Raw genomic sequence first — 14070 nt, forward strand, 5'->3', positions numbered from 1 at the left:
TGGCTTGAATTTGGAAACTAGTTCCTAAGTAGAATGCCCCCCGCACACAACATACAGAAAATGGTGTATGGTGCAATAAATTAAACGTTGTCCACCATTTAGGGTTGAAAAAATATGACAATATTTTATAGAAATGCTTTTAATTATTCTTTGTATGACAACTAGTATAAAATATATTGATAATTGTGCACATTTTCCAGAATTTTCGCCCTAATTAGTCATTTTTACAAAGTATACGTGACACATTAGTTCTTAGTACCACACTAAATATAGGTGTACTTGATATTGCGTGCCCAGCAGAGAGGGTACTCCCCACCCCACTTTTACATCAGCACAAATAATCATTTTCCCCCTAAAGTGCTATATTTGTACCATTTGGTGTCCAGGCCCCCCATTTTAAGTTGTTTGACCAGAGTAAAATGCCAGCAACACTCCGTAACACTCCGAGCCCCATGAAATGACACAATATATACATTCTACAGACCTTACTGAGTATTCACTACAATACTTTTACTGCGGCACCAAGAATAGTTTTTTCTCTATAAGCCAATATGAATTCCATATATACAGTGATTCACATTGGGGGCATTTATTTCACCTTGGAACATGTTTTAAAACCCACATTTAATAAAAAATATGAACAAATATGAATCAATGTTGTTTAAATAATTCGTTTTCATATATCATCAGTTATTGGCATGTTTCTACTTTGATGTGGGGGACGTTTATTTATCTAGTGCTGCGTTCAAAACAAGTTCCCGATTTGGAATTCTGAGTTGGATGACCGTTCAAATCAATTTTTCCCAGTCGGAGCTCGTTTCTTTTCTCAGATTTCCAAGTTGTTTTGAACGCGGCATAGAACTGTACCGCAGGAATGGAACGTAAATCACAGAGGATAGATGCTGCAGAGAAGTACTTGTGTGTATGAGATTTTACTGCAGAAGAGTTACAAGGTGTTTCGAACGATAGTCTCACGTCCTCCCAGGCTGCTGGCCTGTTGTAGGATCAGATAGGTCCAAAGTAGTGGAATAGTGATGAGGTTTTAAAGGGTGTAGGGTTAGTTGGTAGGGCCATTTGTTTACAAAGTGTAATGAATTCATACTGCAGAGTAGGCTGATACACAGCCATGCAGTAGGTGGCGGCATGCACCGGTAAACATTTGTTTGCGGACCGCCAAAATACCAAAGAAGAAGAAGAAGAAGCTGCTCTAGTCGGCCATTTCGTGAGCTTGCTAGCCAACGTAGCCGAAACATTGGAGCTCTTTAGACACTTTCGGTGATTATTAGCCACTGTGTTTTAAACACACTTCTGTCGTATCTACTAGTTACCCATTTTAATAGCATATGTACGTTGTTTTTGTTAGTCAGCTAGCTGGCTTGTTAAATTAGCAGTAGCACTAAGCTAACGCTAACTAGCTAGCTAACGTCCTCGACTATGAGTTCACTGAGCTACCCCCCTCCTGCTAAAGAAGAGGAGGTCTGCTGGACGGAGAAAGAAACTCCCGTGAAAGAGGAGAAGGAAGAGGAGACTGTTACAGTTAAACAAGAAGTAGAGGATGAAGCTGTTACGTTGAAATTAGAAGAGAAAGAAGTTACGGTGAAAGAAGAGGAAGGTGCTTTCAGAGTGAAAGAGGAGGAGGATGTTACTGTGAAAGAAGACTGGGAGGAAGAGGAGGATGCAGTTTTTGGAGTGAAGGAGGAGGAGGGGGAGATGACTGAGGAAGACGATTTTGGATTGAAGGAGGGGGAGATTGCTGTCACAGAGGAGGAAGACGATTTTGGAGTGAAGGACGGGGAGATTACTGTCACGTTAGAGGAGGAGGAGGAAGAAGAGAAGACTGGAGATCTGATTAACACCAGTGAGTACTGTCATTAAAACAGGGGCACAAACTCTGCTGTTGTTGAACTGTGTGGCTTTAAACGGGCATTCTACACTTCAAATCAAATGTTATTGATCACGTAAACATATTTGCAGATGTTATCGCAGGTGCAGCGAAATGCTTGTGTTTCTAGCTCCAACAGTGCAGTAATACTTAGCAATACAAAACAATACATACAAATTCAAAACATTTTAAAGAAAGAAATTAATAAATATCAGAACGAGCAATGTCAAAGTCTGGAATATAAATATATAATGGTGTGTATGGACAGTATATTAATAAAAAAGTTGGGTACAGCATTAGTTATATAGGATAAGCAATAACTAGAATACAGTATATACATATGAAGTGGGTAAAACAGTATGTAAACATTATTAAAGTGACCAGTGTTCAAATACTATGTTCATAGGGCAGCCTTTAAGGTGCAGGGTAGAGTACTGGGTGGTAGCCGGCTAGTAACAGTGACTAAGGTTCAAGGTTGGGTACTGGGCGGAGGCCGGCTAGTGGTGACTGTTTACCTTTCTGATGGCCTGGAGATAGAAGCTGTTTTTCAGGCTCTCTGCCCCAGCTTTGATACACCTGTACAGTCTCCGCTTTCTAGATGGTAGAGGGGTGAACAGGCTGTGGCTCGGGTATTTGATTTCTTCTCAGCCTTCTTGTGACACCGGGTGCTGTAGATGTCCTGGAGGGCAGTGTGCCCCCGGTAAGGTGTTGGGCAGACCGTACCAGGCGGTGATACAGCCCGACAGGATGCTCTCAATGGTGCATCTGTAGAATTTTGTGAGGGTCTTAGGGGCAAAGATGAATTTCTTCAGCCTCCTGAGTTTGAAGAGGTGCTGTTGCGCCTTCTTCACCACACTGTCTGTGTGGGTGGACCATTTCAGGGTGTCAGTGATGTGCACGCAGAGGAACTTTAAACTTTTCACCCTCTCCACTGTGGCCCGTCGATATGGATGGGGTGCGCTCTCTGCTGTCTCCTGAAGTCCACCATCAGCTCCTTCGTTTTGTTGACATTGAGAAAGAGGTTATTTTCCTGGCACTACTCCGCCATGGTTTTCACCTCCTCCCTGTAGGCTGTCTCGTCGTTGTTGGTAATCAAGCCTACTACTGTTGTGTCGTCAGCAAACTTGATGCTTGAGTTGGAGACGTGCGTGGCCACGCAGTCATGGGTGAACAGAAAGTACAGGAGGGGGCTGAGCACGCACCCCAGTGGGGCCCACGTGTTGAGGATCAGCGTGACAGAGGAGTTGCTGCCTACCTTCACCACTTGGGATCGGCCCGTCAGGAAGTCCAGGACCCAGTTGCACAGGGCGGGGATCAGACCCAGGGCCCCAAGCTTAGTGATGAGCTTGGAGGGCACTATGGTGTTAAATGCTGAGCTATAGTCAGTAAACAGCATTCTTACATAGGTATTCATCTTGTCCAGGTGGGATAGGGCAGTGTACAGTGTGATGGCGATTGCATCGTCTGTGGATCTATTGGGGCGGTAAGCAAATTGAAGTGGGTCTAGGGTGACAGGTAAGGTAGAGGTGATATGATCCTTGACTAGTCTCTCAAAGCACTTCATGATGACAGAGGTGAGTGCTACGGGGCGATAGTCATTTAGTTCAGTTACCTTTGCTTTCTTGTGTACAGAACCAATGGTGGCTATCTTGAAGCATGTGGGAACAGCAGACTGGGAAAGGGAGAGATTGAATATGTCCGTAAACACACCAGCCAGCTGGTCTGCACATGCTCTGAGGACGCGCTAGGGATGCCGTCTGGGCCGGCAGCCTTGCGGGGGTTAACATGCTTAAATGTCTTACTCACGTCGGCCATGGAGAAGGAGAGTCCACAGTCCTTGGTAGTGGGCCTCGTCAGTGGCACTGTGTTTTCCCTGAACCAGGCGAAGAAGGTGTTTAGCTTGTCGGGGAGCGAGGCCTCGGTGTCGGCGATGTGGCTGGCTTTCCCTTTATAGTCTGTGATTGTCATACGTCTCGTGTCTGAGCCCCGTTGAATTGCGACTCTTGCTTCTTTGATTGCCTTATTGGCAATTCCATAATAAGGTCAACCAGAGCATGAAAAAACAAAATAGCTAATTTCCTAATTAAACTACTTTCATAGTTACCTTGAATGTGTTTTTAAAGTACAGACTACAGTTGGCCTTAATATTTTCCAAATGTAATGTTATTGTTACTACAAGGTGGGAGACAGTCTCAAAATAAGGCTTTTCAGTCAACCTGATTTCATAGCTTTTGGCTCACAGAACTTATTTTGGTCTTCACATCTGTCCCTCTGTGTTTCTGAGCAAGTCGGAAGGTTAATGAAACAATATCAAACACATTTTTGTCCACTGAGTGCTAGTATAGAATTTTACAATCTAGTAGAGATAGAGTGCTGATTTGGACAGGCAGCGGCACATCTGTGACGTTCTTGAAGAAAAGTTATTGTAGATGCGTTTCGAGTATGATTGTATGCAAACTTTCTATGCAAAGCGAACTTTCATCAAGGGCGTACACTTTGAACACACCGACTGCGTCATTGCGCAAAATAGTGCGCAGCATCATCTAGATATGTGTGCAACAAAAGTTCAACATTCACCTTCTGCTATGATTTCTGTCAAGCCATCTACATTTACATTACATTTACAGTTAAGTCATCTTATCCAGAGCGACTTACAAATTGGTGCATTCAACTTAGGATAGCCAGTGGGACAACCACATCTTGATCACAGTAAGTACACTTCTTCAAACAAGCAGCTGTGAGCAAAGTCAGTGCAATCAGGGACAACTACATCTCGATCACAATAAGTACTATTACGCATACAGTAATGTCTACGCATACAGTTTGACGCATACGTTTTTATAAATCCAATGTATGCACCACGCAGAACACACTGCAACTGCCTCTGCAACGCAATGCTGCAAAGCTAACGCAGTGTTCCGTTGGAAATGAATGTACTTCTGATGTACCAATGCTGCAAGGCTAACGCAGCGTTCCATTGGAAATGAATGTACTTCTGATGTACCAATGCTGCAAGGCTAACGCAGCGTTCCATTGGAAATGAATGTACTTCTGATGTACCAATGCTGCAAGGCTAACGCAGCGTTCCATTGGAAATGAATGTACTTCTGATGTACCAATGCTGCAAGGCTAAAGCAGCGTTCCATTGGAAATGAATGTACTTCTGATGTACCAATGCTGCAAGGCTAACGCAGCGTTCCATTGGAAATGAATGTACTTCTGATATACCAAAACGCAACGACACAGTGGGTGTGTTCTAAAGTGTGAGGTGACGTGTAATTGGTTGCTTTTCTCTCTGTTAGTATTTGCTCTAAGCGTAATGGATGTGACCGTTACAGACGCTTCATAACATGATCAATGACTCACTAGTCAGCATCACTGCATAACGCAATCATGATACAAATGTTCATGCACTTCCTACTGCTTCCGAAGAGCTAGCAGGCTAATCTATCTGTGCGAGTGATCCACTTTGGGTGTACTCACGTCCTCATATGAACTGCAACGATGCGTTGTTCTGCTAACCACGTCACATGGCATAATAAAGGTCTTAAATTCATAAACATAATTAAGGTCTTACGAATCCATAAGGAACTTTCACGAGTGAACTTTGATAGCCTATGCAATAACTATTCCCACGGGGGGCCAGTATGAAAATGTATGCACTCACTAACTGTAAGTCGCTCTGGATAAGAGCGTCTGCTAAATGACTAAAATGTAAATGTAAACTATTCAAGATACTGGTGATTTCTTGGTTCTTTGAGGTACACTGCATTTTCAGATGACAAAAAAAGTATTCGGATGAAGTTTGGTGAAGAAATCTTTAATATATAAACACTCATTTTGCGTCACATCCATAACGGAGAATGTCACATCCATAACGGAGGATGTCACATCCATAACGGAGAATGTCACATCCATAACGGAGAATGTCACATCCATAACGGAGAATGTCACATCCATAACGGAGAATGTCACATCCATAACGGAGAATGTCACATCCATAACGGAGAATGTCACATCCATAACGGAGAATGTCACATCCATAACGGAGAATGTCACATCCATAACGGAGAATGTCACATCCATAACGGAGAATGTCACATCCATAACGGAGAAAGTCACATCCATAACGGAGAATGTCACATAGATAACGGTCAATACAGTTTTGGAAGAATGCTGCCATCTATCCACGTTTTTTTGGTTTGGATAAGTTCTAATCGTCATAGTGGGAACAACATCCTCTATGCACTTCCTGATGAACTCAGTCACAGAGTCGGTGTGTACGTCAATACTATTCTCAGAGGCAACCCGGAACATTTCCCAGTCCGCATGATCAAAACAAATCTCGGCGCATAGATTCCGATTGGTCAGACCAATGTTGAACAGTCCTCTCGTGGACTGTGGATATGTGACATGAGTGACATTTTTTTTATTTATTTTTTTATGTATGGACGGAAATGCACTAAAGTGACGTCTGACTGAATTCCATTAATGGGCAAAATGGTAGGCTATCGATGCAGTGCCTACAGCAAATGTAGTCTAGGCATTCTGGGGGATATGGGCTAGTCTGCTACTGGCCTAATGGTGTGTAATGGGAGACCAAATGTATTTTTTTAAAATTTGTTTATGTTGTGTTACAAGATATTGATTGGGCTACTATTTCAGAGCGGTAGCATAATTCTGCAACTCACAGCCGATGAATAGGCCAATGGGAAACTGGATTCAGGGGGCCGGCCCGCTCATTGGGCAGGATTAGGCGGACCATAAATGGCGGCAGATTGACAAGGGCGGCATTTTCTGAGCTAAACTGACCAAGACGCACCTCCAACGACAACACAAAACCTCACATCATTCTGCCAAAAATACAATGACAATTTCTCTCATCCAGTGGCATATGGTTTTACAGGCTCCTAACCAACTGTAACTGTGCTATTTTTTTTTGTTTTTTTCGCGTCGTTTAACTTATTTTTAAACGTATTTTGTACATAATGTTGCTGCTACGGGCTGCCTTCTGAGAATCCGTACTATTGGCCAACGTGCAATCATTGGAAAACAAAATGGATGATCTACGATTAAGACTATCCTACCAGCAGGACATTAAAAACGGTAATATCTTATGTTTCACCGAGTCGTGGCTGAACGACGACACGATAATATAGAGCTGGCTGGGTTTTCCGTCGGCATCGGCAGGACAGAGAAGCTACGTCTGGTAAGACGAGGGACAGGGGTGTATGTCTATTTGTCAATAAAAGCTAATGTTAAAGAAGTCTCGAGGTATTGCTCGCCTGAGGTAGAGTACCTCATGATAAGCTGTAGACCACACTTTCTACCAAGAGAGTTCTCATCTACAGTACCAGTCAAAAGTTTGGACACACCTACTCATTCAAGTTTTTTTTTTGAAGAGAGTGCAAGGCTGTCATCAAGGCAAAGGGGTGGCTATATAAAGAATCTCAAATATAAAATATAATTTGATTTAACACTTTTTTGGTTACTACATGATTCCATATGTGTTATTTCATAGTTTTGATGTCTTCACTATTATTCTACAATGTAAAAATAAAGAAAAACCCTTGAAAAGTAGGTATTACAGACTGGTTCAGAGAGAGGTTGAAAATGTCAGTGAAGACACTTGTCAGCTGGTCAACGCATGCTCTGAGTACGCGACCTGGTAATCCGTCTGGCCCTGCGACCTTGTGAATGTTAACCTGTTTAAAGGTCTTACTCACATCGGCTATGGAGAACGTGATAATACAGTCGTCTGGAACAGCTGGTGCTCTCACGCATGGTTCAGTGTTGCTTGCCTCGACTCGAGCATAGAAGGCATTTAGCTCATCTGCTAGGCTTGCGTCACTGGGCAGCTCTCGGCTGGGTTTCCCTTTGTAATCCGTGATAGTTTGCAAGCCCTGCCACATCCGACGAGCCTCAGAGCCAGTGTAGTAGGATTCAATCTTAGTCCTGTATTGAAGCTTTGCCTATTTGATGGTTCGTTGGGCGTAGCGGGATTTCTTAAAAGCGTCTGGGTTAGTGTCCTGCTCCTTGAAAGCGGCAGCTCTAGCCTTTAGTTCAGTGCGGATGTTGCCTTTAATCCATGGTTGCCTGTATTCAATGGCATCTGGTTGGGATATGTAGGTCACTGTATGGACAACGTCATCGATGCACTTATTAATGAAGTCGTTGACTGATGTGATAAACGCCTCAATGCCATCGGATAAATCCCAGAACATATTTCAGTCTGTGCTAGAGAAACAGTCCTGTCGCTTAGCATTCGCTTCATCGGACCACTTCCTTATTGTGGGCGTCACTGGTACTTCCTGCTTGTAAGCAGGAATCAGGGGGATAGAGTTATGGTCCAATTTGCAGAATGGAGGGCTGGGGAGAGCTTTGTGTGTGTCTGTGTGTGTCTGTGTTTGGAGTAAAGGTGATCTAGAGTTTTTAATCCCCCAAGCGCACTGGTTGCCTGTTCTATTGGCACGGTTGCTAACCAAGCACATTGGTTGTTCGTTCTAAACAAAAATGGTTGCTATGCATGCTGGCTAACGTTCTTCTCCCTTGCTAGTTGCCAACTAAAGCTAACACAGTCACATCAAACTCTGCAGCTGAATGACAGTATACTAGATGCATGTTATTTTTTGTAACCTTTTTTGAATGGACATGTCATTGAATATATCAAATCAAATGTTATTTGCCACATGCGCCGAATACAACAGGTGTAGACCTTACAGTGAAATGCTTACTTACAAGCCCTTAACCAGCAATGCAGTTTTAAGAAAAGAAAATAAGTGTTAAGTAAAAAATAGATTAATACATGTTTTATTTATTTTTTAAATTAAAGAGTAGCAGTAAAATAACATAACAGTAGGGAGGCTATATACAGGGAGGACCGGTACAGAGTCAATGTGCGGGGGCACCGGTTAGTTGAGGTAATTGAGGTAATATGTACATGTGGGTAGAGTTGACAATGCGTAGATAATAAACAGAGAGTAGCAGCAGCGTAAAAGAGGGGGGGACAATGCAAATAGTCTGGGTAGCCATGATTAGCTGTTCAGGATTCTTATGGCTTGTGGGTAGAAGCTGTTAAGAAGCCTTTGGGACCTAGACTTGGCGCTCCGGTACCGCTTGCCATGCAGTAGCAGAGAGAACAGTCTATGACTAGGGTGGCTGGAGTCTGACAATTTTTAGGGCCTTCCTCTGACACCGCCTGGTATAGAGGTCCTGGATGGCAGGAAGCTTGGCCCCAGTGATGTACTGGGCCGTACGCACTACCCTCTGTGGTGCCTTATGGTCGGAGGCCGAGCAGTTGAAGCTTGGACAGGGAGGAAGAGGCGATCTTTAGGCTACTTGGGTGAATACAGTGGGGAGAACAAGTATTTGATACACTGCCGATTTTGCAGGTTTTCCTACTTACAAAGCATGTAGAGGTCTGTAATTTTTATCATAGGTACACTTCAACTGTGAAAGACGGAATCTAAAACAAAAATCCAGAAAATCACATTGTATGATTTTTAAGTAATTAATTTGCATTTTATTGCATGACATAAGTATTTGATACATCAGAAAAGCAGAACTTAATATTTGGTACAGAAACCTTTGTTTGCAATTACAGAGATCATACGTTTCCTGTAGGTCTTGACCAGGTTTGCACACACTACAGCAGGGATTTTGGCCCACTCCTCCATACAGACCTTCTCCAGATCCTTCAGGTTTCGGGGCTGTCGCTGGGCAATACAGACTTTCAGCTCCCTTCAAAGATTTTCTATTGGGTTCAGGTCTGGAGACTGGCTAGGCCACTCCAGGACCTTGAGATGCTTCTTACGGAGCCACTCCTTAGTTGCCCTGGCTGTGTGTTTCGGGTCGTTGTCATGCTGGAAGACCCAGCCACGATCCATCTTCAATGCTCTTACTGAGGGAAGGAGGTTGTTGGCCAAGATCTCGCGATACATGGCCCCATCCATCCTCCCCTCAATACGGTGCAGTCGTCCTGTCCCCTTTGCAGAAAACCATCCCCAAAGAATGATGTTTCCACATCCATGCTTCACGGTTGGGATGGTGTTCTTGGGGTTGTACTCATCCTTCTTCCTCCAAACACGGCGAGTGGAGTTTAGACTCTGTCTAAACTCTCTAATCCAGGCTCTGTCGTAGCCGGCCGCGACCGGGAGACCCATGGGGCGGCGCACAATTGGCCCAGCGTCGTCCAGGGTAGGGGAGGGAATGGCCGGCAGGGATGTAGCTCAGTTGGTAGAACATGGCGTTTGCAACGCCAGGGTTGTGGGTTTGATTCCCACGGGGGGCCAGTATGAAAAATAAAAAATGTATGCACTCACTAACTGTAAGTCGCTCTGGATAAGAGCGTCTGCTAAATGACTAAAATGTAATATAGACCAAAAAGCTATATTTTTGTCTCATCAGACCACATGACCTTCTACCATTTCTCCTCTGGATCATCCAGATGGTCATTGGCAAACTTCAGACGGACCTGGACATGCGCTGGCTTGAGAAGGGGGACATTGCGTGCGCTGCAGGATTTTAATCCATGACGGCATAGTGTGTTACTAATGGTTTTCTTTGAGACTGTGGTCCCAGCTCTCTTCAGGTCATTGACCGGGTCCTGCCGTGTAGTTCTGGGCTGATCCCTCACCTTCCTCATGATCATTGATGCCCCACGAGGTGAGATCTTGCATGGAGCCCCAGACCGAGGGTGATTGACCGTCATCTTGAACTTCTTCCATTTTCTAATAATTGCACCAACAGTTGTTGCCTTCTCACCAAGCTGCTTGCCTATTGTCCTGTAGCCCATCCCAGCCTTGTGCAGGTCTACAATTTTATCCCTGATGTCCTTACACAGCTCTCTGGTCTTGGCCATTGTGAAGAGGTTGGAGTCTGTTTGATTGAGTGTGTGGACAGGTGTCTTTTATACAGGTAACGAGTTCAAACGGGTGCAGTTAATACAGGTAATGAGTGGAGAACAGGAGGGCTTCTTAAAGAAAAACTAACAGGTCTGTGAGAGCTGGAATTCTTACTGGTTGGTAGGTGATCAAATACTTATGTCATGCAATAAAATGCAAATGAATTACTTAAAAATCATACAATGTGATTTTCTGGATTTTTGTTTTAGATTCCGTCTCTCACAGTTGAAGTGTACCTATGATAAAAATTACAGACCTCTACATGCTTTGTAAGTAGGAAAACCTGCAAAATCGGCAGTGTATCAAATACTTGTTCTCCCCACTGTATGTGAGATACAGATGACCAAGACATAAGGTTCTTTCTGCCTGCCTCCTCCTCCTCCGTCGCGCCGCTCGCCTGCTCTTTCTATTCCCTAATGCGTGTTCAGTCTTCGGTCTGTTGCGTAAAATAATTAATAAAATAAAAACTTTTAAATGTTAAGACATTTTTTCTATTTGTCACATCATTAGTTTATACAAAGCCCCTTTGTTTCAAACCAAATTTTAGACTAGAAGCATGGGGTAATAATGTCTAAATATGATTTACCAGTGGAGATTAGTTTAGGAATTGCCTGGCTGGGCTGTGGGACAGTGAATGGAATTGTCAACAGGCAATACACGTGGATTATCGTGATTAACTAACAACTATCAACCATTCAGCATTCAAGATCCAAATTTACCATTTTATGAGGGATCTAGTCTGGATTAAACCTCATAGGAAGAGTTTTTAATTATGTGGAGGTTTCATTTAGGTCTGTTTAACCAAATACTCTGTTTGTATTTGGCAGGAGAGAGACCAGACTCTCACTCTGACACCGGGAAGAGTCCTTCAGGGGAACCAGACTCAGAGACGTCCAAACCAGCGAGACAACACCACACCTCCCATTGTGGAAAGAGTTTTAAGCGGTTATGGACGCTGAAAGAGCATGGGAGAACACACACACGAGAGAAGCTTCATCACTGTTCCGACTGTGGAAAGAGTTTTACCCGGTTAGGACACCTAAGAGCGCATGAGAGAACACACACAGGAGAGAAGCCTTATCACTGTTCCCGCTGTGGAAAGAGTTTTACCCGGTTATGGAACCTGAGGACGCATGAGATTGCACACACAGGAGATAAGCTTTATCACTGTTCCCACTGTGGGAAGAGTTTTACCCAGTTAGGGCACCTAAGAACGCATGAGAGGACACACACAGGAGAGAAGCCTTATCACTGTTCCCACTGTGGAAAGAGTTTTACCCAGTTAGGGCAGCTGAGAACTCATGAGAGGGCACACACAGGAGAGAAGCCTTACCACTGTTCCCATTGTGAAAAGAGTTTTCCCCGGTGGGGGAGCCTGAAAAAGCATGAGTGGATACACACACGTGAAAAGCCCTACCAGTGCTCCTTGTGTGAAAAGAGTTTTACCCAGTTAGGAAACCTGAACCAACATGAGAGGACACACACAGAAGGGGATAAGACATACCACTGCTCCCAGTGTGAAATGAGTTTTACCCGGTTAAGGTATCTGAATAAGCATGAAAGAATACATACACAGGAGGAGAAGACATACCACTGCTCTCAATGTGGAAAGACATTTTCTCAGTCAGAGGACCTGAAATCACATGAGAGAATAGAGGCACTGTGTTCTGACTTATGTTTTTGATTGAGAATGTGTTTTTGTGTATGCCACACAAAACCAAATTGTATGAAAGCTTTCAAAAACAAAATTGGCCTACTTTTTTATTTTTTATCTCGAGACATGATCATATATAAAATCTGATTTTAACATTTTGTTTTGATTAGGAACTTTGATTGATTAGATAGTATCAACCCTTAGATATTCATTTTATGATTTGGATCTTTCAAAATGTAAATTATTATATAGATTATTGGAATTTGCATTTCTTTGTTGTAACTTTAATCTCTTGAATTTAGTTGTGTTTCATTGCATACATGTTTGTACTATTCATCAAGTTAAAGGTGCATGAAAATGTGATGACGTTGTTCTGATAGCCTTGATAAGATGTTGACATGAAAAATATTCACTTCCTCATTATTCCACCATGTCAGAGAAAACACAGCTGCTGATTTGTCAAAAGGTTTGATTAATGCAAAATATTTTGTCTGAAAAAAATAAAATGTGGAAACCCAATAGTTAATTATATACATCTACATGATGTATTGTTACACCATGAAGGAGCAGTATAGAGCTAGTCTGTTCATTATATACATCTACATGATGTATTGTTACACCATGTAGGAGCAGTATAGAGCTAGTCTGTTCATTATATACATCTACATGATATATTGTTACACCATGTAGGAGCAGTATAGAGCTAGTCTGTTCATTATATACATCTACATGATGTATTGTTACACCATGTAGGAGCAGTATAGAGCTAGTCTGTTCATTATATACATCTACATGATGTATTGTTACACCATGTAGGAGCAGTATAGAGTTACACTACAAGATCAAAAGTATGTGGACACCTGCTCGTCAAACATCTAATTTCAAAATCGTTGCCATTAATATGGAGTTGGTCCCCCCCTTTGCTGCTATAACAGCCTCCACTCTTCTGGGAAATCTTTCCACTAAATGTTGGAACATTGCTGTGGGGACTTGCTTCCATTCAGCCACAAGAGCATTAGTGAGGTCGGGCACTGATGTTGGGCGATTTGGCCTGGCTCGCAGTCTGCGTTCTAATTCATCCCAAAGGTGTTCGATGGGGTTGAGTTCAGGGCTCTGTGCAGGCCAGTCAAGTTCTTCCACACCGATCTCGACAAACCATTTCTGTATGGACCTCGCTTTGTGCATGGGGTTATTGTCTTGCTGAAACAGGAAAAGGCCTTCCCCAAACTGTTGCCACAAAGTTGGAAGCACAGAATCGTATAGAATGTCATTGTATGCTGTAGCGTTAAGATTTCCCTTCACTGGAACTAAGGGGCCTTGCCCGAACCATGAAAATCTGCCCCAGACCATTATTCCTCTTCCACCAAACTTTACAGTTGCCACTATGCTATAAGGTGGCAACTGTAAAGCCAGGTGCCACTGGCTATAAGGTGAATGCACCAATTTGTAAGTCGCTCTGGATAAGAGCGTCTGCTAAATGACGTAAATGTAAATGTAAGCTAATCATACAAATAAAAAATTAAAACCATTATTTAAAAAAAATGCCTTAAAGTATTTATTTTGAGAGTTATAATGTAACTGTCCCCACTACATACCCCACTACATACATGTAATTATGTCCTCTAAACATT

General features: G+C 43.0%; 1 protein-coding gene across 1 annotated transcript; it reads left to right on the top strand.

The window, feature by feature from the left end:
* Positions 1–1185: 1185 nt before the first annotated feature.
* LOC311120601 (uncharacterized protein) lies at positions 1186–13935 on the top strand. The gene is made up of 2 exons (XM_084195188.1): positions 1186–1858; positions 11613–13935. Exons 1-2 carry the CDS (start codon positions 1435–1437, stop codon positions 12467–12469), a joined length of 1281 nt encoding a protein of 426 aa, XP_084051314.1. The 5' UTR covers positions 1186–1434; the 3' UTR covers positions 12470–13935.
* Positions 13936–14070: the final 135 nt, after the last annotated feature.

This window comes from Coregonus lavaretus (assembly GCF_964263955.1).
Source record: "Coregonus lavaretus genome assembly, contig: HAP1_SCAFFOLD_47, whole genome shotgun sequence".
Taxonomy (NCBI): domain Eukaryota; kingdom Metazoa; phylum Chordata; class Actinopteri; order Salmoniformes; family Salmonidae; genus Coregonus; species Coregonus lavaretus.

Bases quoted from the DNA above. Each gene is read 5' to 3' on its own strand.
- LOC311120601 (XM_084195188.1), top strand. From the start codon at position 1,435: ATGAGTTCACTGAGCTACCCCCCTCCTGCTAAAGAAGAGGAGGTCTGC. The intron at 1,859-11,612 runs GTGAGTACTGTC...TGTATTTGGCAG, and splicing joins TGGAGATCTGATTAACACCA to GAGAGAGACCAGACTCTCAC.